Here is a 27,531-nt window from a genome sequence, read left to right as displayed (position 1 = left end):
ATCACTAACGGAGACGGTGTACCTGTTGCTAAGGCGCAGCCCCTTGTGGTCGTTGTAGTCGGACAGCCAACGTCGAATCCACCCTAAATCGAAGTTATCCCCAACTCTCATCGAAGGATCAAGAACAAATCCTAGTTGGTTCCATTAGTGGGCGTATAGGACCCGTGCTGATGCGATTGAAACGTAATCGACGTCGATCACGTGCATCCAGATCATCAAGCTCGGAGTCAGTGGCATAGTTGTCGTTGTTTGCTGCTACCTCGCTGCGCAAATCACCGTTGTTATTGCGAAGGTTGCCATTAGTGGCTGCAATGGTGTCAGCCACAGGAGGGGCATGACCCATCTCTTCTAGGCGCTGCAAAATCCCCGTGAGAGAGGTGTTGATCTCTCTAACAGAAGTCTCCAAGGTTGCAAGCTTGCTTTTTGTGTCAATTTGAGCGGCCTCCAACTGACCAAGTCGTTCATTGGTCACTTGCACATCCTCATTCTTCAGTGTGCAGTCTAACTTGGCGTTCAAAGTGTTGTATGATGCCACTAGTATGAGGAGAATGTGGTGGCGTAGCATTCTTCGGAGATCCTGCCATTGCTAGTGAAAAACCGCAAAAACAACAAAGCAATAAAATCACAAGAATATGCCCTATGAACTACTCGAATGCGGGTATGTCAATTCTCTCACTCTCAACCTGTTCAACCAAGCTCTTACTTGTTCTTACCAGCTAAACAGGAGGTGATAGCAGCCGAAAAGATAGGAACAACCACCAGCGAATGGTTGTATCGATGTTGCAGTCGCTAGTTCTTGTGAAGTAGTAGTCGTATTTGTGGAGCTCTAGGTAGGCTGAAAGTGTAGCAAGGAAAAACTAGAACCACGTAAGTCAAAACAAGTTGAATAATCGTTCAACGATGGTACCGTGCTGGTCCTAGGCTAGACCGTACTAGAGACGCGAGCCTAGGCACAAACGAAGTCACCAATCAGAAGCGAAACAGAAAACACAAGCACAAGCTTCTGAATTGTTTTTTTTTTCCTTCTTCGTCGTCTTTTCTTTTTTTTCACTCCTTTTTTTTGCAGGAGCTCGAAATCCTCCACTAAGGCAAAAAGAACTCCCAAACAAACAACTCACAGCACAAAACATTTTTCTTTGTGATCAGGGGTATACTTCTGCTCTTTTTTTCTTTGTTTTTTTCAAGGATCTCACACTTGCAGAGATCTCACACTCAGTTTGTGAGCAGATGATGTAAATAAACACATCTACGGTTCTGGTGGTGGTGGTGGAGAGGATTGCAGCAGCGATGGTTCTGGTGGTGGTGGATGCGGTGGTGACACAAACGTGACTAGAACTCGAAACTCTAAAAAAGAAAAACTAGAAGTCTCTCACTGATCAACTTGAAATCTGATACCACTTGATAGATGCGCTGGTCCCGAACTTTCGATGAGAGGGTAGATGCCGATTGAAGTGGAATAGACGTTGATGATCCGACTACACCGTCGAAAAACGCTGCACCTTAGCGATCGATACACCAACTCCAGAAGTTGTTCGTGATCTTTCGGAGCACGATCAACCTAACCACGAGGGTATTTGTTCCTGCAAGCAATCGAAGAATGAACAAGAACAAGATGAACAAGCAACTTAATTGCGAATATAGATGAAGAGCACAATCTAAAAATAGAAGTGGCGGTGTTCCGAAAACAAGTAATCGGGCGGTCTAGCCGACACGCGTGTTTACAAGGCGAAGTAGCAAAAACTAGATCTATTCTATCAAAACCCAAACCCTAGAAGAGGGTGCGGCTGTCTATTTATGAGATAGAAGAGGAGAAGTTTTGGCCAAAACACAGGAAGCCATATTGGACTCTAATATAAGGCCCAAGTTGATTCAGACTGGAAAACAGATGCAACTCTCTTTAACGATTCCGGATAGCTCAGGAGGAATTTCGAGATGAGGTTGGGTCCATTTGAAAGTAGACAAAATTATCTTTCCATCAAGTACTCATGGGCCCCAAGAATCCTTTGGAATCAACAGTTATGGCTTTTATCATTTGCTGCTGTCAGGAGGGCCGAATCCGAATTGAACTCGCCTCCACTTATATACTTGGGCTTGTGTGGTTCTTCTCCCTGGTTCCTAAGGACAATAAAATCATCACAATAGTTAAATAGTAATTCATTCTTCTAAACATTTGTGGGCAGCCCTAGGAACAAGTTCACCTGATGATTAAGTTGGCGTGCTCGTGCTCACGTTATTGGTCCTTTTATCACCTGTTCAGCGTGTTGTGTGGTAGGAGGAATGCGTGTATCCGTGGAAAGTATGTCCTCATCATCCTCCCGTTCTTGCATTTGAGTTGTCCTCGTCTCAACCTCATCCTCTTCTCCCAAGTATGGCTTCAAATCTGCAATGTTAAAGGTGGAACTAACCCTAAAATCTGCAGGCAACTCCAGTTTATATGCATTATCATTAATCTTTTGTAACACTTTGAAAGGACCATCAGCTCTAGGCATCAACTTTGATGTCCTCAATGTAGAAAATTGATCTTTTCTCAAATGCAACCAAACCAAATCTCTAAGTTCAAAAGTTAAAAGCTTCCTCCCTTTACTGCCAATAAGTTTATACTTAGCATTCATGTGCTCTATGTTTTGTTTAGTGGTTTCATGAATTTTCAACATAAATTCAGCACGTTGTGTTGCATCAAAATTCAGATTTTCTGAATATGGAAGAGATAACAAATCAATAGGAGCACGAGGAACAAAGCCATAGATAATTTGAAAAGGGCAAAGTTTTGTAGTAGAATGCATTAAACGATTATAAGAAAATTCAATATGAGGCAAGCATTCTTCCCACATCTTTATATTTTGTGTCAAAACAGCCCAAAGCTTGGTAGATAAAGTTCTATTAACAACTTCAGTTTGCCCATCAGTTTGTGGATGACAAGTAGTCGAGAACAAAAGTTTAGTCCCCAATTTTCCCCATAATGTTCTCCAAAAGTGGCTAAGGAACTTAGTGTCACGATCAGAAATAATTGTGTTTGGCACTCCATGCAAACGAACAATTTCACAAAAAAATAAATCAACAATATGGGTAGCATCATCACTCTTATGACATGGTATAAAGTGTGCCATCTTAGAGAACCTATCCACAACAACAAAAATATTTTCCCTCCCCTTCTTTGTTCTAGGCAGTCCTAAAACAAAGTTCATAGAAATATCTTTGCAAGGGACATTAGGAACAGGTAGGGGCATATACAAACCATAAGGTTTAAGTCATGACTTAGCCTTTTGACATGTAGTGCAGCGAGCAACGAATCGTTCCACATCTCTTCTCATCTTTGGCCAAAAGAAATGACCAACAAGGATGTCCTCCATTTTCTTCACACCAAAATGTCCCATCAGCCCACCTCCGTGCGCTTCCTGTAACAACAACAAATGAATAGAACCAGTTGGAATGCATAGCTTGTTAGCTCTAAACACAAAACCATCACTTATGACAAATTTATTCCACGTTTTTCCCTCTTTACAATTCAGCAACACATCCTTAAAATCAGCATCATGCTCATATCGCTCTTTAATCATTTCTCATCCAAAGAGTTTGAAGTCAAGTTGTGAAAGCATGCATATCGCCTAGATAAAGCATCAACAATAACATTCTCCTTTCCCTTTTTGTGTTTTATGACATAAGGAAAAGACTCAATGAACTCAACCCACTTCGCATGTCTACGGTTTAATTTTTCTTGACTGCGAATATGCTTTAAAGATTCATGATCAGAGTTTAAGACAAATTCTTTAGGCTATAAATAATGTTGCCATGTCTCTAAAGTTCGAACTAGAGCATACAATTTCTTATCATAAATAGAATAGTTCAAATCAGGCCCACTCAACTTCTCACTAAAATATGCAACATGTTTTCCTTCTTGTAACAGCACGGCACCCAAACCAATTCCACTAGCATCAAATTCTAGTTCGAAAGTCTTTGAAAAATCAGAAAGTTGGAGTAGAGGTGCATGTGTTAACTTATCTTTCAACGTGTTGAAGGCGTTCTCTTGTGCATCGAGTTCAGAACTTCCCTCATTTTTTATGGGTCCACAGATATACCGCCTGCTGATATAATGTGACTAAGGAAGGGAACTTCCTTCAACCAGAACCCATATTTACTCAATTTAGCATACAACTGGTTCTCCCTTAGTTTCTGTAATACCATCCCTAGATGTTCCTCGTGCTCTTCCTCATTCTTGGAGTAAACCAGGATGTCATCAATAAATACCATGACAAAGTTGTCCAAATACCCCATAAAAACCTTGTTCATCAGAAACATGAAGTAGGCTGGGGTATTTGTCAACCCAAAAGACATTACTGTGTACTCGTATAGACCATACTAAGTAACAAATGCCGTCTTTGGAATATATGAAGCATGAATCTTTAGCTGATGATACCCAAACCGAAGATCAATCATGGAGAACACAAATGCTCCTTTCAACTGGTCAAACAGATCTTCAATGTGGGGTAGAGGTACTTGTTCTTGATTGTTACTTCATTCAGGGCTCGATAATCTATATACATCCTTTGGGTTCCATCCTTCTTCGGTACGAAGATAACTGGGGCTCCTTAGGGTGAAGAACTGGGGTGGATAAACCCTTTATCTACTAGCTCTTGGTTTTGCTCCTTGAGCTCAGCCAACTGATTAGCATCCATTCTATATGACCTCTTGTATATAGGAGACGTTCCAGGTACTAACTCAATGACAAACTCAATTTCACGATCAGGTAGCATACCTGGCAAATCCTCTGGGAAGACATCTGAAATTCATTGACCTCTCTGCTATCTTCCATTGCATTGGCCTTTTTGAGACTAGCATTGATAGCTAACTCTGTTGTGGCTTGGAATTCCACCTTGGTTCCATAGATGTGTATCAACTGTACTGACTTTGTGGCACATCCAATGATTCCATTGTAGTTGATCAGCCAGTCCATTCCCAGTATGATATCAATTCCCTTGGAATCTAGAATGATGAGGTTGTCAAGAAAGTCTACCCCCCTTATGCATATACTTATTTTAGGGCATACATGCCTTGATTCCATTTCTCCTCCAGGAGAACTAACTAGCACTCGATTTTTCATTAATGCTCTTGACAATTTATATCTATTCATAAACTAAGATGATATGAAAGAACGCATAGCACCACAATTGAACAAAACTGTAGCAGAGTGAGAGTTTGTAGAAAAGATACCCAGCACTACATCAGGAGCATCTTGGGCTTCTTCCACTGCAATGTGATTGACTCGACCATGCATGGCATTCTGCTGAGGCTGCTACTGCTGATTGTTGTTGCCCTGGGTCTGTGCTTGGCCCTACTGCTTCTTGGGACACTTGTTGGCAAGGTGCTTGAAATTGCCACAATTGAACATAGGCCAATGTAGCCTGATCCTTGACCTGGGCGATTCTGCTCCTGGGGTTGGTTGTCTTTGTTGGGTCACTACTGCTGGAAGTTAGGGCACGACTGCTGCTGTTGCTACTGCACTGGCTGCACCGGCTGCTTGTACGACCCTGCAACCTGATTAGGCATCTTCTGTGGTGGCCTCTTTTAATGATTCTGCCCTCCATGGCGGAACATTGGATTTGTGGTAGGAGGGTTGAAGCGGGGATAAGTGTTGCTGCCAGAAGACTGACCTTTTCAAACTACGCTTGCATTCTTCTCCCAGATTTTGGCGCTTCTTCTCCATGATGAAAGCTCTATCCACCAGCTTCTGCAAACTAGGGTACTCGTTGACTGAGAGGGCATACTGTAAGCCAGTGTTGAGACCCTCCAGGAAATAATCTTGTTTCTTTTCATCAGTATCCACATCATTGGGGGTGTAGCGGGAGAGCTGGGTGAACTTGGTGAGGTATTCCCTTACTGACATGGGTTCTTGCTTTAGATTAAGGAACTCTCTCCTCTTCAACTTCACTTCACCTATGGGGACATGATGTGCATGGAAGCTGTTACAGAATTCTGCCCATGTGACTTCTTGGGGATACTCATGAGTGGTACTGTTTGATGTCCATCATTCCTGAGCTGGCCCTTTAAGCTGATGGGAAGCGAAAAGAACTATTTCCCTTCTGGTACACTAAGCTATCTGTAGCTTGCTCTCAATGGTCTTCATCCAGTTATCAGCCTCCATAGGTTCAACTACGTGGGAGAAGGTGGGTGATTGGGTACTCAAGAAAGTTTAGAGCCTGGATTGCGGCCAGCGGTGCTTGCTGGACTTGAGGTTGCTGGTTTATAGCCTGCACCAGACCTTGGAGTATCGTCATCACTTGGTTAGCATCCATCAAAGGGGGCGGGGTGGAAGATTGTTCTGGTTGTTGTTGTTGTTGACGTTGTTGTTGGTGGTGTTGTTGGCACGTCTAACGTTCACCATTTGTTTGTAGCCAAGATACGACCGGGAAAACATAAGAGGAAAAACATGGCGAAAAAACAAGACAAGAACAGAAAAGAACAGTTATAGCACGAAAGAAAGAAAGGGACTCCCAACTATTATTATATTATTAACTCATGCAATGTAGAGGGGAAACCCCCACATTACACCAACACTCATACAAAGATTCAACTCAATACAAGTTTCACAATATAGACACAAGCACAAGCACACCCTAGCACAAATGACACAAGACAACTAGAATACACGAGACTAAACGATTTATTCAGCTAGGGATATCCTCCTAACTCGACTCTACTTCTCGCCTGCTGTGCCCGATGGATCTGTTGCATTTGCCAAACGAAGCTTCTTGTGCGGAGGGGAACAGGGCGGTGCAACTACGGGTGCCTCGGGAGCCTCCTCGGGGAACTGGTCGAGATCCTCTTGCAGAATCTGTAGCTCTACTCCTGCTCTACGTGATGCTGAGGCATATCATCTAGCTCATCGAGGGCTCTGTCGAGCTCGGTGTAGAGGGAAGCAGTGAGTCGGACCTGCTCTCTTAGACAGAGATCTGGCTCAATGTTGACAGGCGCGAAGATGACCTCTAGATTGCCGAATAGGCACTGTGGGAACTTGTCGAACTGAGTGTGATGAATGGCCTCTCTGTTCTCCCTGCAGAGAACAGCCAGAGCCTGACAGGCAGCATCCTCGATCCCAGCCTCAAAGGTAGCTCTGAGGGTGACAACGGTGTGAACATGGCAAACTCGACGAAGACCGTCGTCAGTTGGCTTCTCAAACATGGTCACATGCACTGACCAGGAGTAACCACGACCTCCAAGGGGAACTCTGACTCCCTCGTAGAGTGGAGCGTCATGGTAGCCCAAACCCTGAAACAGGTACCAAAGCATGCGGGCAAAGTATCCGGCAAGCTATCCGTCGGAGTAGAACTCAGTAGGGGGCTAGTGAGCCCAGACAACACCAGCGAGGATCTCCTGATCAGGAACTAGCACACGCTTGTGCAGGGTGATCTTCGTGTGGGCCATCTAAAATTTTAAAGAAGGCAGAAAATTAGTAACAATTTTATAAAGAGCAATAGACAGGGTAAGGAAAAACTAAAAGAAAAACAATTTTACAAAAAGAGTTTATACAAACATAAGTCCTTAGCATGTCCTTTCTATATAGGCTGCGTCCTACAGTCAACACGGCTCTGATAGCACTTCTGTAACACCTGGTTTCAAAGGAACAAGACCGGGCACAACACATATATGCTAGGATCAAATTTCATACATGTGTTACATCATCAGTGTATCATCACAGTGCCATTAATACAATAACGTATTTAACTTATTACAAAAGGACTCAATGGTCTAAAAGAAAACACAGCAAAACTAAAGATCTTCAGCGCCAACGGGGCTTCCATCTTCCACAGGCATCAACTGGGGGCACTCCAGCCTAGAACAGCAACTCCGGGTCGAGGTCGTCTTCATCAAAGGTTGCAGCTTCATTAACGGCTTATGAACAGCGGTAGAATGCAAGAGAAGGGATAATGTGTATGAGTACAAAAATGTACTCTGCAAGTGAAGGGAAAAACATGCTATGGGGCTTAAGTCAAGGCTAGAAACGGTTAACTGCACTAAGCAAACTTTAACCTAATGACTCCAACAATAGGCTTTCTATTTACTAAGTGTGATGACACCACTATAAAAAAGGATTGATTCATCGGATTCCATTCGAGTACTAAGACTCACTAGGTAATTCCATTACTCGGCTACCCAACCAACCGTAGCAAACCCTGATCCCATCTAATCCTAAAGAAGTCCAAGTTCGCTCTTGTCTGTGAGTACGGCTGATCGACCAGATTGATACTTTACAGAGTTTGCACAGCTTTCCACATGAGTCGTGATTCCCATGTTGCTTCACACTTTCTGGGTGTGGAGTCAGGGTCTCACTACAAGGCCTTACAAAGCTCCCGCCAATTTGCAGGCACCCACTAAGCTTTCACCTCTAACAGACGATTACATCGCTGCAAAAACCCCCTCTTGTGCCACTCAACCATCCAGCAGTGCCCACAGAGTTAGAGGGATGACTAATTAGTTGGCAAGGCTGTACCTTATAGGCCTCGTGGTTGTGCGGATACACATGGTTACATGTTGAAGAACCGGTCCTTAGGACCCCACACAGGAACCAACACAAGCCTACTGTTCAGCACCACCTCAAACCAACCATCTTGTTAGGATCCCTAAACTATATTGCTACAAGATTACCATACCCATTTCTGGTTGCATACACATTAGTCAAGATTAACATTTTCCATATCTATGACTGCACTAGCATATACTACCCATTTTAACCTATGTTTAAACAACAGTGACAAGGAATAATCATACAAAGCTAGTCAACCCTAACCTATGATTTCAATTTAGAAAAGTATGCATAGAAGGAATAAAATAGCTACACATGGATCCTAAAATAAGTGCAAAATGTTTAAGACACTTGCCTTCAGCGGAGGGTTGCTCAAAGTCTTTAAAAGCTTAATCTTGAAGATTCCCAAACTGCTCACCTCCTAATCGACATACTGAAAAAAGCACACAATGAAAACTAACAAGAACAGTACATCATACAGTACTAAAACTAGGTAAAAACCCTATAAAAAGATTCTAAATGTCGCTACAAACATTTGGGTAGGAAAATCACCCAAAACGGAGCTACGAGCAAAATGTATTAAGCTTTTGAAGTTTCAGGGGCTAATCTGCAAATTTTACTAGATTTCTGAGAATAAATCGAGTTAACTTTATACTGAAAATTCTGTTTCTGATGCCATAAATCAAAAATGAATTATTTTTTGAATTGAAAACCTATGGAAATGGTCCACGCACCTATGGACCATGGCCTGGAGGCAAATCCAAGGGTCTGCAGTGGGCCGGTCATGATGACTAAAGGGGTACGTGATTTGGACTGATGGATGAAGATTGGATGACTAGAGTGAAGGGGTTTAGACCGGGCGGCACAGACATGGACGGCGGCCGGCCGACGATGGTGGGGCGGCAGGAACTTCACCGGAGTTGCGCAAAAGTGCACCACCGGCCACAGATCACGATGGGACAAGGCGCAAAAGAGAGAGGGCAAAATGGGAGTCATTGCCATGGGCTTCACGTCATCAGAGAAGGGTGAAGGGAGGCCGACGACAGAGAGGGGCGGTCAGAGGAGCTCGATCACAGTGAGGACTGCGCTCCGACGGTGGAGGGAGGCCAAGGAGCGGCGGGAAGCTTGACTGGTGACCCTGCAATGCTATAGAGGGGAGAAAGGGGGGTTAGAGGAGCTCAACAACGAAGAATTGCGATGGCAGCTGAGCTCTCACCGGAAATTAGGAAGACGACGGCACCGAGGACAAAATCGAGTGGGAAATGAGGGGGAAACAGGTGGAATGTGTGCGGAACGTCGCAAGAAAGTTGATGGGTGACTTCTATGTGCGAGAGAAGCAACAAATCAACCGGGATTCAGAGAGATTGGCTAGCGGCCTTAATGGAGATGACGCGGCGATTTCCGCATTTGAGAGGGGTTATGGAGGGGAAAACAGCTAGTATAAGTGAACGGCTACGGACTTTAATTGGCATCCGGGGTGGATCGGATTTGAACGGGCGACGCAAGAATTGGAGGCGGCCTCCACGGGCAAGAGGTGGAAGAAGATGAGTCGGGCGGCGGCGTGACTCGTGTGGCATGGCGGCTCGGCCACGGCTCCAGCCGGGCCCATGTGGCAGCAAGACCTGCTCGGCCAAGTGACTAGAGCGGGGGAGGGGGAAGAAAGGCCGGTCCAAGTGAGAAAAAGAGAGAGGGGAAAGGGAGGAAATGGGCTGGAAAAAGAAGAATTCAGCCTGGAAACCTTTTAACATTTTTGAAATCCCTTTTCTATTATGAATTTGAGCTATTTTTCAAAAGAGGTTTTAATGGAGCGACTTTTGGCGAACTTTGCAAACTTTTCCACGCATAAAACCTGTTGCAACTACGACAGCATGAATGCATCAAACTTATATAACCAAAGTCAAATTTAAATTTAGAAATTAATTTCTTCTATTGAACAAAATTACAACTCCTATTTAAAATTCTAGAAACATTATAAACTATGGCAAAAATTGAAATTTAGGGTGTTACACTTTCCTAGACCCATGATGCCATGGCGAAGGAGGAGGCTCGAAGTCCACCATTTGACAATAGCTTGTTGCAGCCCATGATTTCTTCTAGGAGGTGCTCGCCAACGTCGAGATCTAGGTGAAGTCCGCGGGAGACATTGACGCCATCGTACTATCCACCTAGGTAACTAAGCTTGCTGAGACCTACAGGGGGCTCTGAGGGAAAGTGGCCGAGCACCTTTCGAGCCGAGCAAAGTGGGGTGTAGCGGAAGCGATCACCTTTGTGCTGGCCATACTGAAGATCAACTACCCAAACATTGCCACTGATGTTCTCCAAGAGGGCTTTGGGGTTGGAGGAGGTGGTTGAGCCGACCAAGGCTTTTGTGGATTCGATGGACTTAAGAGTTGGGTCCCCGCCATATAATTTTTATCATATAGTCTATAATAAAGAACTTTGTAGCTTGTTAGACTTGTAGTATTTTGTTATCTGAAACACTTTTGCATTCGATGGGAGAACTCGGTACTAGACGCATTCAATAGCATATCGTTATTCCCTTACTTCTTTCTTTGATTAGTTTAGGACATGTCAGTCACTAGTCGGAACACTTATTATGGTCGTCCCTAGGTTCGCTTGAGTGGAAGGCGTCGTAGCCTCCAGTCACTCGTGGAACATGATAATGAGCCTTTTTGCAACCCTAAGTTCACCATGTAATGATCCTTCCCTTCTTGCTGGAATTGGTTTTGAGAGCGCACACAATATGTTCTTTTCGGTTTCAAGTATTAAGTACCTGTTAAGCCCTTGACTATCTTCCCAGAAAGGATTTATGGGTAGGCAGTCTAAATAGAAAGTGTAATAAAGTGAAGAGAGATCATATTGCCTTTGGATTGAGTAACACCTTTCACCACCCTGGGTGTGCGTATGGGATGAAGGATCCAAGAAGCGGCTTATCCTGTTGTTGGGCATGAGGATGCACGAGAAGATAAGTGAGGCAGAAAAATAATTCAAGTGATCATTACGAAGGTACTCTTAGTACTTATACTTGGGGCTTAAAGAGCTAATTGATGACCCACGAGCTAGACTTAATATCTTAAACCTAAATGACACATACTAGATTAAGCTGATAAGCAAGGATGCTATTACTTCAAGGGTAGCGTAGGCACAATTACATGGGTTCCGTACTAGTCATGGAACCAAGCCCCCGGGTTTCTAGGTTTGCATCTCGAGGGGTTGTGGTCGTGGTCACGACTAATGTTTCTCGTTCACCTTGATCCTTGAGCTCTTGGGATATGTGCCATTATATGTTTAGTCAACGTGTTTATTATGATTGTTATAGAATGGTGGTGGTACGAGTCTATCGTCCGAATAGAATCACAAAAAAAAGGGTACATGAAAGAAAGTAGCATTACAGTGGCACTAATATAGTACCATAACACCAATAATAACATAAGACCATGAAACTAGCAATAACCTAGTAGCATATAGGTTATGGGGACAACCCCCTGGTCACATCCTGCCTCGGGACTCTGCACCTCCTCGCTCTCATCTAGTTAACTGAGTCCATCAGGTGGTCCGGTGGAACAATTGGCCGCTCAAGCAGTCCAGCAGGTGGTGGAGTGGCGTAGTCATCCTAGGAGAGCTATGTCCCCGTAAGTGGTGTGCCAAGTAGCTATGACACACCAAGGTCATCGCTATGTCTGAAGTTGTAGGAGTACCTAGGGACCTGACTACCGTCCCTTGTGAGCAACTCCATGTAGCTACCCTGCACCTCTACATCTCGGAGATCATCAATCTCTACACATGGAACGATGAAGAAAATATGTTAACACAGATAAAGCATGACATACATAACAATTGGTTATGCATGAAGCGAATGTCGTATACCTGAATTAGAGATGCGAGAACTTGAAGGACCCGGGTCCATGGAGAATGGGTGTGTGGCCCCGGTGCTAGCGTAGAAGTGGTCACTGGTACCGATGAAGGTTGGCCTAGACGCTGTGATGCTATAGCGGGGGTCACTGGCGCTGGACAACAAAAGCCAAGGTCATGCTCCATTGTAGTGAAGGTCACTAACCTTGGTGAGGGACTGCATCCTTGGTGAGGGACTGCCTCACCGAAGTAGGGGTGCAAGAGGAAGTCATGGTGGAAGACAGCCTCGATGGCTTGGTGATGAAGGTCGGACATATCGGTGGGCGAGGCAGCTCAATGAACGTGGTTGATGGGCATGGCATGAGAGAAGTGGATGCCCATGGTCTCATCGCAACTTTCGAGGATGAACTGCAGATGAGCGACCGGCCACTGTCGATCCGTACCTTGGTCACCCGTGCCTTGTCCTCAACCTAGTACAGTATGTCCCTCTGCAAAGAAAAGTTTTATCTGCTTACATAATTTTTTTGTACTAACAATTGTAGTAAATGATGAGTCGCATACTATTATTTGTACCTGCAAACGCGCCTAATTCCTATGTGTTGGGTACGTGTTGTGCACATCCAGCACGTTCCACGAAACCAGGAGAGGTACTCCATGTACGCCTCCTTAGAGTATGGTCGATCCTTGTCCACAACGTTCTTAACAGCTTGGTCCCATTCGGCAACCCGCACATGCACACAAGACGCAAATACGCTCGTGGTATGAGCCCCCTTACACGTCAACCTACAAAAATATAAGGATATGAAAAAAAGTGCAGCAACGTCTCGTATGAAAATATAATTACAATGTTACGCACATGTGTATGTTGGTAGGCACCGTCCTAGTTAGCTGTAGCAGGAACACCTAGGACATCTTGAACTACCGCATCACATGATGTGTTGAGTACTCCTCGACGTAGATGTCGTAGACGAGGGTGCACTGCGTTAGCCACTACTGCCGATCCCATAAGCAAAGCATCAAAAGTCCAAGGGGAGCGCGTCGAAGTACCTCATCCTTCACGTACGGCCTCCAACAGACTTCATTCACTATCAGCTCATCATACTAGTGAACAAAGTTTGGGTACGCGCAGTGTGTCTACACGCTAGACCAAGTCAGCTATGCAACCAAACTAAGTTAGAGAAACAAAAAAGGAAGTAATGAACATATACGTAAACAAATATTATAGCAGTTACCCTACATCTGCACCACAACGACCCTATGGTCGAGGCGTCAATGCCATCCGCAGGGAACTGGTACACGCTATGGTTGACAATAGGCCCGTCGATGGCGAAGCGCTCATATGACCACATCTAAAGCAGCAGGGGACACCCGAGTGAGGATCGCGTTGTTGTTAGTCTTTGTGCAAGCGTCACGCAGACCATGGTACATCATAGCCAGCACAACAGAAGCCTAACTGTATTATGGGACATCCCCCGAGTCGGCGTCCACAACCTCTCTAGTGTGACCATGCTTCTCGAGATCATGTTGTTGTGAGCCTCGGTGAACATGAACCACCCGAACAATCACATAAGGTATGTCTCTAAGTGGCGGAACATGTCCTCCTCGCCTATCAGTGGGTGGATGTTGTCCGCCTGTTAAAAAAGGAACACTTCATCCATTAGTAACATAAAGGAGATAGCAAAACAGTACAAGACATACGTACCACAAACTGAACGAGAGGCCTTCGTTGGGCTATGCTTCTCAGTCCCTGGAAAAGCCCTGAATAGGGCTAGGATGTCCCTCCATTCAACGACGGAGAAGTGACCCAACAGCTCATCACGCCACACTGTGGCCACATCCTTAGCCCCAACAGTGGCACCAGTGCAAGGCAAGCCCATCAGGAGCTAAACATCCTTGAGCGTGGGCGCCATCTCACCGCATAGGAGGTGGAACTTGTGCGTCTCGGGACAACACCTATCGATAAAAGCCGCGAGCAGGGCCCTCTCGTAGCTGAACTGCATGGGCACCTCTAAGCCCCTCACTAACATGTCCACCTCCACCAGTTGACATAGCAGAAGTAGCCCAGTAGCATGCAACCTACAAACGTAATACATTTAGCGATGAATACCAATAACAAGTTGCATAAAACATTAAATTAAAATTGCACAAATCACATGATCTAGCACGCGTCAACCCTCATGAGCTCGTCGAGTACACGAGGTTGTAGTACTAGGAGCCTAACATTGAGCTGAGGGTCAAGCTGCTCCAACTACACCATACCTGTATGTTCACAAATTATTTATAGTTTTATAAGCAAAACATACACAGAGTAAGAAGTAAGCATCCAACATATAACATCACATAATGGATTGTTCAAAGCATACAAAAATATGTTAATGAATAACAACTTAACACGTTACAATCTCAAACATAGTGACAGTCTTACTACTACAATAGTAAACTACAATGTTGTGCACATGAACATCTATTACACCACGAATTACAACATTAATCGAACTCTATGACTCGACAAAGCCAAAGATTGACAACCATGAGGACGTCTCCCATTTGCAACTGAGCCAGAAGGACCTGCTTCTGTGGGGTTCACACTTGGAACACCAACGGTGTATTTCTTTAAGTGTGCCTTATTCCATTGCACTTGCTACACAATTTCACGTGACGCCCAGCTTCTGCTTTATCCATATCATTATAGAGCCTTGTAGTCTTATGCCATCCCTTCTTCTGCTTCATTTCCTCAGGATTAGGGATGAAAACGTAATTAGGCTCAGGCTCCTTCGTGAAAGATCTATACATCCCGAAATCATAGACCTCATGGTTCCAGATGTTGAACAGAGTTTCCTTCTTGAAGTAGTTGGAGACGTACCTCTGAGTTCTTATCTTGTTACAACACACGTGGCAATCACATATGAGCATGGCTTCTGCAGTAGCATCGGCTTGTAGCAGGTGCAAACACACCTGTCATCGAAGATGGTGCACTCTTGGATAACTCTCTCATCCTTGCCCCCTCCTTCCTTTGTCCCTGCATAGAACCTCTTATCTGTGTTGTGCAGTTCCTATGATCTTCACCCGATGCATCTTTGCTTTCTCCGTCTTGTCTTCTATGTAATTAGTCATCTTTGTCTAATAAAACAGACGAGCATCATTCAGCGCTATGTGCGCTATTGCATAGCGCTCCCTGAAATACTTGCACATCCCTTGAAGTGTGAACTCTACAATCTCCACAAACGACAACCCCATGATACCTTTCATCACCCAATTGTAAATCTCTGCTAGCCCCGTTTATGTTGTAGAGCAAAGCCCACTTCTCCTTCGGCTCATTCTCAATCCACTCGCTAAATGACCTGGTAGATGGCTCAGTCTTCCGTGTTATGCTAGCTTCATTGTCTATTGGTAAGGACTCAAGAGGTACTGGTTCATCCTCTAGTCCCCTCATGGACCTCCCTACACACTTATTTGTTTGCTTCTTCGTTAGCTCATCCAATATCTTCCAAAGAGCATCAAACGTTTGCTACTGATTCTGACCGCACAACCTCTTGAATATGTTCATGAGGTTCTTGTTCTTGACTTGGTAGAAGAAGTTTCCACCCAAATACCTCATGCACCACATACTCTGCAGATCTGGCCACACAGGTCCTATCACGCCATCGCCTGTTCTATTTTGCAGATCCTGAATTGCCGCGAGCATACCCAGCATGCCAGTCATCATGTATAAAGCACACGTTCGGCCGAGGACCAAGAATTATCATCTTGAAACGATATAGGAACCAATACCAACTACTGGTATTCTCACTCTCCAGAAATGTAAAGGCCAACGGTAGAACTTGGTTATTCCCATCAACACCAATAGCAGTCAGGATCTATCCCTTGTACAAGCCAGTACGAAAGTACCATCGATGCATAGTATAGTCGACAATGCTCGAAAGCTTTAATTCATGCTTCTAATGCGAAGAAACATCGCTTCAGGATATACTTGCCAGGTTTGGACAATAATGCGTACTTATCAATGTCGTAATACGTCCTCAGGTTCCTTCAAGCAATGGTCTGCAACAAATGTAGCATATTGTCATATGATGCTTCATAGGTCCTGAAACTCATCTCAATTGCCTTCCTCTTCACCCTTCATCCCTTGTTGTAGCTGATAGTGTACTTGTGCTCCTCCTCAATTTGCTTGATTATAGACCTTGTTTTGTAGTTCAGGTTGTTCACAATCTAGGCATGTATCACATTGGCGACAAATGCTAAGGTGGTGTTCTTATGGCTGGGCTCAAGTTCATTCATCGTGCAGGTGTGGTTGACCACAATCGACACCTCCCAATACTCAAGCCACTTCCCATTGAAGCCGTGCACGCGCAACGGGCAACCCTCCTTCACGCACTTCATATCATATTCCTTCTTACTTGACTTGACAATATAAAACTATCATTGAAGAGATGTTCTCCATTGAGTCACAACATCCTTCATGACCTGACTAGTAGGATACCTAGCACCCTTGGTCACCTCATTCTACGTATATTCTCAAGGCACCTAATTCCCCTCATTCAGCACGAGGTTGTTAAAGTTAGGATTGTTTCAGTTCGCGAGAATAGGACCATCATCCTCATCATTCGACATGTCATACTCAGAAGATTCATCAGCCTCATGATCATCCCGCTCCATCTGTTTAATTAGAGAAGGAATTCATTCCCCCTCGTTTGCCTCACTAGTCGGTTCAGTTGGATAATCTGATGAATGTTCATCATCAGGATCGACATCCTCATCATACTCTTTCTCATCACACTCCTCCTCCGCGTACCCTCTACCATGCATCTCCAGAACTGCCTTCTTATTCTTCCATTGCACAAGCAACATAGGAGCCCAACCTCTTTGCACAACATCCTTCAGGTACATCCTTCAGACTTGATATTCTGTGAGCGGATACACCTCCTAGTATACACCATCTCTTAGAGGGTTGCCCATAATGCTAATGATCATATCTTGAACCTCGAGGTCTATTTTAAAACCCTGCATCAACCAAACATACAAGTATCCGATATTTTTGTGCATAGGTCTAGAGATACCCTTATCCATTTATTGAAATACGAACAGTACTACCTCTTCTGGACCATATTATTTCACTGTCCCCATAAAACATCCTAAACCGCCACTGATTCAACAAACCTGACAACCATCGACAAAAACCCTTCAGACTTGATATTTTGTGAGCGGGTGCATAATGCAAAATTTATTACAAATATGGCCCAACATGTAATCTATACTGCAACAAAATATTCCCGTATCGCTACATCAAACACCTCTAAATCCAACATGTACTACCTCAGTTATTCCTACACTATGTCTAAATCCTACATCTAATACCTAACATATGTCTAAATACTACATCTAATTGCTAAAATATGCGTACAAATGGATCTATTTGTTAAACTATGTCTATCCCTAATTCTAAACCTAGATATACATTCTAACCTACATCTAGTGGCTATCCTACCGGGTTTGTAAAAGAAATACTAGATCTAACCTCTAACCGATGTCAAAACCTAGCACTAGCAGCTATCCTACCGGGTTTGTAAAAAAGCAAAGAAAAAACATACCTCTTTCCTCCAGTAGGGCTTCGCCGCAAAATTTCTCCTCCCCTCCCCTCCCCTCTCCTACTCTCCTCCCTCTCCTCCTCTCCTCCCTCTCTCTCGACTGAGTTGGAAGCAAATGGCCGGCTGACGTCAGCAGGGCTAGCACGGCCGATTTATATACCTGAAAGGTCTCACCTACTGTTTGGGCGACACCTTTTGGGTGGGCCCACCCAGTGTCGCAACGAGGAAGATCTCACCCATTCAGTGGGCGAGATCAAGGTCTCGCCCAGTTGAATGGGGGAGACCTCATGGAAAAGCATTTAATATGGTCTAACCACTGGGACCCACAAGGTCTCACCCGATGAATGGGCGATGGTAGCCTATTGTTGCTTTTTTTTAAAACGGTCATATAATTTTGCAAATATAAAAAAAAATCCTATGAAGGTGGGCCGGAGTCATTAGAGTTGCTCATGAAGACAGACAAAGCTTTCAAAGCTGCGGGAGAAGTCTTGGGTCGTGACGATCGAAGGTGATCTCCGTGTACCAAAGGAGGTTTATCACCACGTGGTCATGGGTTCGGTCCCCACAAACGACGTCATGTTGTGGTAAAAAAACCACAACGTGAGAGAAATGGAATGACTGGTAGCTTAAATGAGATCTCATGATCCCATTAGGCTTATATATATATATATATATATATATATATATATATATATATATATATATATATATATATAAGTGGGGAGAGAGATGAATTCACATCTTACCCTTGGTGGCTTATATGAATTATAGCTTGTGTCATTACATATGATTGGCCTGACTTTTTACATGGGTATATTCCTAGGATATTGGGCCAACCCGCCAATAGTTCCTTACAGAGATTTGACAATGGAAAATAAGTTACATCACTAAAATTAAAGTTATAGTTGTTCTGACAAAGTCATGACGATGGACAATTAATGGTCCCCTCCTTTGAAAGCTTCCCACCTTAAGGATCGCCATTGGATCACAGATTAACGTTGGAGATAACTCCATGACACTTTGACCTCAGGCTCTGGTTGTCCGGTGTTTTTGAACTTTCTAAAGATCTTGCTATTGTCTGACGAAACTGAACTTCCCTCTCTTGACATTGGTGCTCCTCCTCCACTATATCGTCTTACGGCTTCTTTGTGCTTAATGCCCACCATCCCTGTGCAGAACATGTCACTATCGTCCTGTGCGATTTAGTTGAGATCACGCTAAGGGATGTAGTAGATGGTGGACTATGGGTCTCTAGCTTTGATCGTCTCCTCCATGATGTAGGTGTCATATGTTCGTTCGATTCCATGGAGTGCCCAAATTCACATTGTAATTTGTTGATTCCCACCAAAGCGGTCCATAGAATCAAACCCCATCGGCTCCTCCTCCTTCCACCCCAATATGTTGCCTTCTTCTTGAGATCCCTTGCTGCTATCCGATGCCTCATGGACACCTAAAGGCCATTGTGTGTTGTGCTCCCGATCATCACCACCGGACCGTACTTAGCAATCTTGTTGTTGCTATCTATGTTGCACGGTGAATACTTTGCCTCTTTTGCTTGGCTCGAAAATGGAACACAATTTCTAGGATGCAAAACAAAAGAAACTCGGTAGACTTCACAAAGATTTATGTGATAGACTAGATTTCATAGCACAATGCAACAACCATATGTTGGTCATAGGTCTTTCTTAAGTACATATTTAATATTGCTTAGATTTTTAGAATATGTGTGTAGTAAAAAAGGAGTTAGATATAAAACTGATATTACGTCCATTCAGGGGACGTGCTTCCAGGATTCAAATCTCCATGTATGCGAACGACGCGGTGCTCTTCACATATCATGTCTTGGCCCTTGCTCAAATCCTAAATCTCTTCGGGGGAGGTAACAGAGCCAAGTACTAACTTCCAAAAGTCAATGGTTGTGCCCATCAGGTGTGCAAACGTGCGGTTAGATGACATCCTCTCACCTCTACCTGACTTGCAAGCTTCCTTCCCTATCAAGTATCTAGGGCTACCCCTCACAGTGCACCACCTCACTAGGGCCAAACTACAACCCCTAGCGGATAAAGCGCTCGCTAGCATGGTGGGATGGAAAAGGAAGAATATCGCTCCTAGTGGACAACTAACTCTTGTCAAGTCACTAATCACAACTCAGCCGCTATATTTCCTAACTGTGCTCTAGGCTAGCTCCAAAACATATTCTGACAGCTATTCACCATGCAAGAAGACGTATTTTATGGGTTGGATTAGAGGTGGTGATGGGGAAATGTAAGGTCAATTGGAACAGAGTTTGCAAGCCAACTGACAAAGGGGGTTTAGGAATTCTAAATCGGGATATATTCGTGCAAGCTCTTAGAATTTGGTGGTTGTGGCAATAATATGGGACCGAAGATAGGTCCTGGATTGGGAGAGAAACACCTTGCAATGAGAAAGACTAGCTTTTTTCATAGCCTCCACTAGGATCTCCATTGGTGGTGGGAAAGGGATCTCCTTCTGGCACTTGGCCTAGCTCCATGGGCTGCATCCCAAAGACCTTGACCTTGTCCTGTAGGTCTTCTCATCTTCCATAGTCAAGAATTGAAACCTGAGGGATGCCCTTGCCAACTAGGCTTGGCTGTCAGATCTACATCTCGGGCCTAGGATGACGGCTAAGTTTCTGGTGCAATACGTCGCCCCTCGGACCACTCTGCGGAGAGTTTACCTTAGCTACAACAATCCGGGTAAGTTCACATAACATGGTCAATACACCACTGCCTCGGCATATAAGGCGCAATTTGTGGGATCAGTGGACACAAACTACAATGCCTTGATCTGGAAAGTGTCCCCCCCCCCCCCCCCGAAATGCAAGTTCTTCGCTTGGCTGGTCATCGAGGATAGGTTATGGATGGCGGACAGACTTGCCGCTAGAGGGTGGCCTCATAATTTGTGCTACGAGTTGTGTGCACGAATGTTGGAAAAGTGCCCATCATCTCTTTTCAGAGTGCAAATTCACCGGACACATCTAGTCCTTTATTGCGGAGTGGATTGCGCAACCGTCCTTACAACCACAGGCTTGGCCACCCTCTTGCGGATTGTAACAGTGGTAGTCAGGCTTAGTAGATACGTCAAACACTACAAGAAAGGGCTTGAGTTAGGGCTTGAGGTCCCTGATCATCTTGATATGCTGGGAGATCTAGAAGGAACGAAATGCCAAGATCTTCAACAACGCTTATCGGACCACATTGGCAATGGCTCACCGAATTATGGAGGAGGCGGTCTTTTGGGACCTCGCAGGAGCATGGCGCCTAGGGCGTCTAATTAGGCAAGAATAGGCTCTCAGTACTCTTGGCTACGTCCTTATTTTTGCTTTGTAAATACTTTCTCTCACCTGTTGGGTGCTTCTGCTTTTTAATATAAACGATAGCTTTACTACCTTTCACGTTAAAAAAAAACTAAATTTAAAATTTGGACACATCTAAAAACTACACGTGCATACTTTAAACTTATGACATGTACACCTATTTTTAGTAAAAAAAGATCTGAACATGAGCATTTTATTCCATTTTTGGATGTTTTTACACATGGACTTATAACACTTATCTGTGACCAACTTCAATACGTGGCAAAAAACTGAAAAAACATTTCATAAAAAAAATCATCTTTCGTTTGCTTCTTAAATGCAATTATGTAAATAATTTTATGAAAAATAGTAAGCAAATTAGAATGAATCTGTGAGCAGTTTAATAAACAAATTAAGAAAAATAGATCGGGTGTTTAACAAATTTATGAACAAATTAGAACCATTGAAAGATAATAAAAAAAGAGAATTTTGTATATAATCCTACATTAGCACCAAGCCATCCCCCAAAGGAGGGTATAACGGAGTGTGGGAAGAGAATAATTTATGAACAATTTTGCTACAAGCAAATTTTAAAAAATAAATTAGTTTAAACTCGCAACTAATTTTATATACTATTAAAACCAAAATAGATATACATGACTATAGCATGTACATACAATTTTTAAAATTTTATATTTCTCAATTCCTCATCCTGAAAGCCAAACACTGGAAGAGGAATTGTTGCCTTTATCGAAAATTCGCAACCCTCCCCTCCTCGGGAATGAGATCATTTGAGTTCGATCTCTCTAACTTCACGGGTTCTTAACCGTCCGAATTAACACGAGGCTTAGATTAGATGCTACTGTACCTAAACAGTGCACGTGACAAGTGAATTTTGACTGCAAATCACTGTTCAGACTCATTTTACTGTGCGCATCTACTTCAATCGCTCGACTGCAGAGGATTAGTTTCCCCTCGTCCCCTCGTCCCCAACCCTCCAAAGTCCAAACACCTCCTCGATCTCGTCGAATCGAGCCAAGATTCCAACCAGCAGCACTACACTTGCGGCGATGATCCAGCTTCTGTTCGTGGTGCTGGTGGCAGAGGCATCCGTGGCAGCGGCGCTGCTCTTCAAGACGCCACTGCGGAAGCTCGCCGTGCTAGGGCTGGACCGCCTCAAGCGCGGCCGCCGCGCGCCCGTCGCCCTCAAGACTGTCGCCGGCGTTGTCATCGCACTGCTCACCTCCACGCTCTACAGCATGACCGAGATCAGAGGCCGCGCCGCTGGCGACCCCGACTCCGGCGGCGGCGGCGGCGGGCTCACGCCCACTGACCAGGTCCTTTTCTCGCGCCACCTCCTCGAGGCGTCCCTCATGGGTAGGTGCTGGTAACGCGCATCCCCCCCCCCCCCCACGATCACGTTTCGTACGGCTTGCCAAGCCGATCCTCGTGGGTTCGCCTACCGTTTCCTGATTGGAATGGGTTCTCTGTTTGTTGCGTTGTTGGGTTGGGTTTTGGAGAGATCTGAGAGTTATGAATGGTCTGAGTATCCATTCCCTTGACCGGCCGAAGGGATTGAAGCTTAGGAATAATGAGAAGACTTAAGGAACATTCTTATATATTTGCCAGTGGATAAATGAAAAATTCTTATGATCCAACTAGTATTTTTTTTATATGGAGAACTCTTTTTGTTCATACTAGACAACTTGCTTAGCTCTCCATAGTGCAAAAATCGTAGTGTAAAGAGTTGGTTGATGGAAAAGTTAAGTATTGTGGACGAATTAATAGAAAACCAAATTATATGCAACTTTGTCCAATATATCCTCGAAGAACCTTTATCTAACATATATTAGTGCTGCTGTGTGATACATATTTTTTATGTCTGGTGTGGTAGTTTGTGTCAGGGAGCAGTTCGGTTTCAAACTCATATCCTGTAGGCAGCCCTTTGTGCTGGGTAGTTACTTTATTTCCTGCTTTGTTGTTTTTAGTTTCAGTAATTTTATTTTCTGTCAGAATGGGATCTATCTTGTAATTTTGTTGCTTTGGTAATGAAATTCAGGGTTAACCCGTTAGGGGAAAATCTAACATATATTAAGCCGCATTATATCAGAGGGTGCACTTCTGTTCTAGACAATAGAAACTTCACAAAACATGGAGATTGAATGGTGATCGTCTATCTGTTGCTTCTTCATTGTGGACAGTTTCTTTTTTTCATGCAATACTTGTGGATAGTCTTAATTGCTTCAATTGATTTTGTTTTTTATATTAATGTTATAATGACATTTTGAGTACGTATATGACTCCAATTGAATGTGTTTGTCTATAACATGCCTTTTTTACATGTAGGATGTCTTTCCAGGACTCTTAATTTTATATGATCTATTGTTTCCATTTCTAATGTGTAATCGGTGGGTGTAGTGGGAAAGAGTGACAATATGAAAAATGTATATGGACTATGGACCCTCTGGAAATATTCTGCTAAGTGTTTTAGCACTGAATTTGTGCTATCTGTTCTACATTAAAGTCTGAGCACAGTACTATTCTTTCAGGGTACTCCTTATTTCTTGCTCTATTGATTGATCGGCTTCACCAATACATCAGAGATCTACGTGGGTTCAAAAAGAACTTAGAGGCTATATCAAAGCATAATAAAATGTTGGAGGAAGCAAAACTTGGAATTTCAGAGGAGACAAAGAAGTACCAGGAAGAGATTGCGACTCTGAATGAGGAGATGAAGAAACTGAAGCTACAAGTCCAAGAAAAGACAGAAGAAGTCCATGTTGCTGAGGACAAGGCACTTGCCATTCAAAAACAATCTGAAGGCTTGCTGACTGAATATGACCGCCTGCTTGAGGACAACCAGCATCTTCGGGAACAGCTGCAGTCAATTGACCTCAAGCTCCCCAGTTCTTCTTAAAAGAAAAGTATTCAAGTATATGATTATCGTATGGTGAACCTACTGCTGTTGCAACAAATTATCTGTTGCAGTTTCTGTGAGAACCGAAGTTTACACCTTTCATGGGATACTGAAGAAACTCGTGTTGTGGTAAGATAATTGGATGTTAGCACCCTAAGAACATGCTAATTACTAGTATTCTCATTTCTCAATCTTAGCATCTTTAATGAACTATCTGTTGCATTATATGCCGGTACCAAAATTAGATTCTGAGCATTATATTTTCTAGGACTTTGGAGTTTCTCTTATGTGATTGTGGTGGTTATTCCTTTTAGTGTTTTGATTGCTTCAGATGGCATTCACATGTTCAGAACGTGAGAATCCTAGTATTAGTTTTAGTTGTATTAATAAAATTCTGCTCTAGTAAGGTTCCCAGACCATAGAAAGATGCCTTCATTAACTATAAAAGGGCTGATCTTTCATAAGATCTTTATTCCAAAATGGAACTTGTTTTCTTTTTCTTTTTTTTTCCAGAACAGGTGCTCCCCGAATTTCATTACCCAGAGTAATAAAATTATAACGTACCTAAACATACATTACAAGAGAACGATCTAACACTACCATCATATTCACGCCATGCCAGCGCAGCGTCTAGTACTGAAATGGAACAAAAGCTATCCAGGAAACAGAACGCCCGAACACCTGAATACATACAGTTGTGCTCGGTCAAACACATGCCAGAATGTACAATAAGCAAGCACAAACCAGGTAACGCACCCAAAAGAAGAACAAAACAGTCTTCAGACAATCATCAGGGATCAGAATGATTAACAACGACAGTCCTCCCCCACTGTGAGGACCTGTTCAAAAAGTATTTAAATTAATCATTAGGCGGATCATTATTCATAATCCAACCTCGACGATTAACCCGAATACCATTCCGGCAATCCCAGCACGTGTTTTGTGCCTAAAGATCGGAACACATACCTTCAACATAATGCATCACAACATAGCTTAATAAAAAGCAAGTAATAAACATTTATATTACAAATATTAAGCATGCAACAAGTTATCATAATTTACAGCAAAAGAGAGCTAGGAGGAGACTAAAACCTGCTCAACTCCTAACCAGCAAAAGATTTAAGCAGCGGAAGACTAAAAACTATACAACAAAAGGATATGAAGCCACATGCCCTTAGGCTCCATACCAAAACACTGAGTTCGGAGTAGAGTGTGCTACTCCTGCCCGCCACTCTGATCGGCAGGCACAAAGTAGCCAAACACCACCACCTCTTCCTCGCCGACCTGTGAACTTGCATCAACTTAATAGCAGCACCCTGAGTACGAAGATACTCGCAAGTCTTACACAATATAGAGTACATATACATAGCTCGACTCCAAGGATCATGCATTAGCTGGTAGCAAAGATTAAACATGGTTAAGTGAATTAAAGTGGTAAGCAACCTAGACATATGTGTGTGCAACTAACTTGACCAACATATATGAAACTACCCTGCCATAACCAATAACTGAGCATATGTAAAAGTAGCAACAAATATATCAAAAGTATAACAAGTACCAACTCTGACCACTCCCACATAACCACCATGTCCATACCACCACCATAAATCCACAATGAACCTCTACGACCGATACGGATGAAACAATAGCATGTTCATGACCGAGAGCGCGGCAGTTCGAACTGTTTATACACCCTACAGGGGATACTCTTGGACCCACACGACACGAGGACCATACGGCTTGTGCCACCCGCTAAAGTGCACATAAGGGGGTACCCGTGACAACCTTTCTCAACCAGCCCCAACCGTGTGGGGCATGCATCGCTTGGCGCGGCAATACTAGAACTACTCCCGAAGCAAACTAGTACTACTTACAAGCTCGTCCGCTCACAAAGTCGATGTTCACGCCCACAAAGCCACAACTGCGAAGGTATTCGGTTCGCCTTACCATTAGATCGGCATGTGATGAGTAAGGTAAGTGCTAAAGCCAATGGTATTGACGGACGGCCTTAAACGATGCAAGCAGTCTATGGTGCTTGGGTTTCCTCTCCCGATCTGCCCCTTGGACTTTCCACCGAGGCAGACGACACCCCTAACACCGCCCACATCTCGTCTCATACTCACCACTCACCAACCATACTATCACCAACATGTAATTGTAAATAGTAGTAGATCCTAATCTCGCGAACAATGGAGAACGCCATTGTTCGACTTCTACCGAAATACCTAAGCATTGCTAAGCATGTATATCGTACTCGTACCTAGACATAACACCATCTCTAGGCTACAAGAAAATTACTTGAACAATTGACCAAGGTAGAAAGATGCAATCGGCATAGGTTCTACCCAAGGGTACCCCACACATGCATACATACATAAGCATATTCATCAATTAAGACTTTCAAATTTGACATGGGTGAAATATGTTAGTTGCTTGCCTTGCTGTTCAGGTGGCTGCCCAAAATCTCCTTCGTTCTCCTGGAAAACCGGCTCAACGTTCTCTAAAAAGAATAACGCGTGCAATGCCATAAGTATGGATGAAATGCAACATGCATGCTATAGGATGCGCAAAACATGTTAAAAGTGCAAACATGCGAGCTAGAACAAAATTGGGACTCAAACCAATTTGAAAACTCGCTGAAAGTGCGGAACCTCCGGACATATGCGGACTATCCGCAAAATTATGCGGAACATTCGGACATTTGTGCAACTCAGGCAAACTCCGGACTATCCGGAGAATTCTCCAGATACTCCGGACATGTGCGGACCCTCCGGACTTTGTCCGGACACTTCGGACATTGACAGGAAATGTGTTTTTGCCGATTCGTTGATTGATTCAACTTGAACACTAGACACACTTTACCTAAACATGGGCATACACTGTATAAGGGGTTTAGATTCAATTAATTACGAAATGTTAAAGATTGAAACCATTTTAATGACTAATTAAACCTTAGCGCGTATTTCATTAACCAACAGAATTCAAACACTCATCTCATGGATCATAGTATTTTCATTGTGTAGAGCATGTTAATACAAGGCTAACAAAAGTGGTTTCATAATTTTAGGACATGGCAACAACTAACCGTGACCTAAACAAGCCGAAACACATTTAATTAACTCACTAATTCTCAAAAGTATTTTCTGGAGTTTCAACATTTTTAACACGTAGTTCACACTCATACGAAGCTAACGCAACTGTTCTCACGTCGTTTGGAGTTCAGATGAATTAATTATGAATTTTACAAGCCTCAACACGCCTGATGAACAGTAAGTGCGGACCCTGCACCTCAAATGGGGATATGTTTGGGAGAGTTTGGAGAGTCTAGAACTCACTCATCAAC

At 43.6% G+C, this 27,531-nt stretch overlaps 1 protein-coding gene across 1 annotated transcript; it reads left to right on the top strand.

Annotated features, from left to right (window-relative positions):
- Window positions 1-22,101: 22,101 nt before the first annotated feature.
- On the top strand, window positions 22,102-24,455 carry LOC133918856 (uncharacterized). Its single transcript, XM_062362941.1, has 2 exons — window positions 22,102-22,648; window positions 23,821-24,455. Exons 1-2 carry the CDS (start codon window positions 22,342-22,344, stop codon window positions 24,186-24,188), a joined length of 675 nt encoding a protein of 224 aa, XP_062218925.1. The 5' UTR covers window positions 22,102-22,341; the 3' UTR covers window positions 24,189-24,455.
- The last annotated feature ends 3,076 nt before the right edge of the window (window positions 24,456-27,531 follow it).

Source organism: Phragmites australis, chromosome 5 (assembly GCF_958298935.1).
Source record: "Phragmites australis chromosome 5, lpPhrAust1.1, whole genome shotgun sequence".
Taxonomy (NCBI): domain Eukaryota; kingdom Viridiplantae; phylum Streptophyta; class Magnoliopsida; order Poales; family Poaceae; genus Phragmites; species Phragmites australis.
The sequence above is the reverse complement of the archived record's forward strand: the minus strand, read 5'-3'. Positions and strand labels throughout refer to the sequence as shown.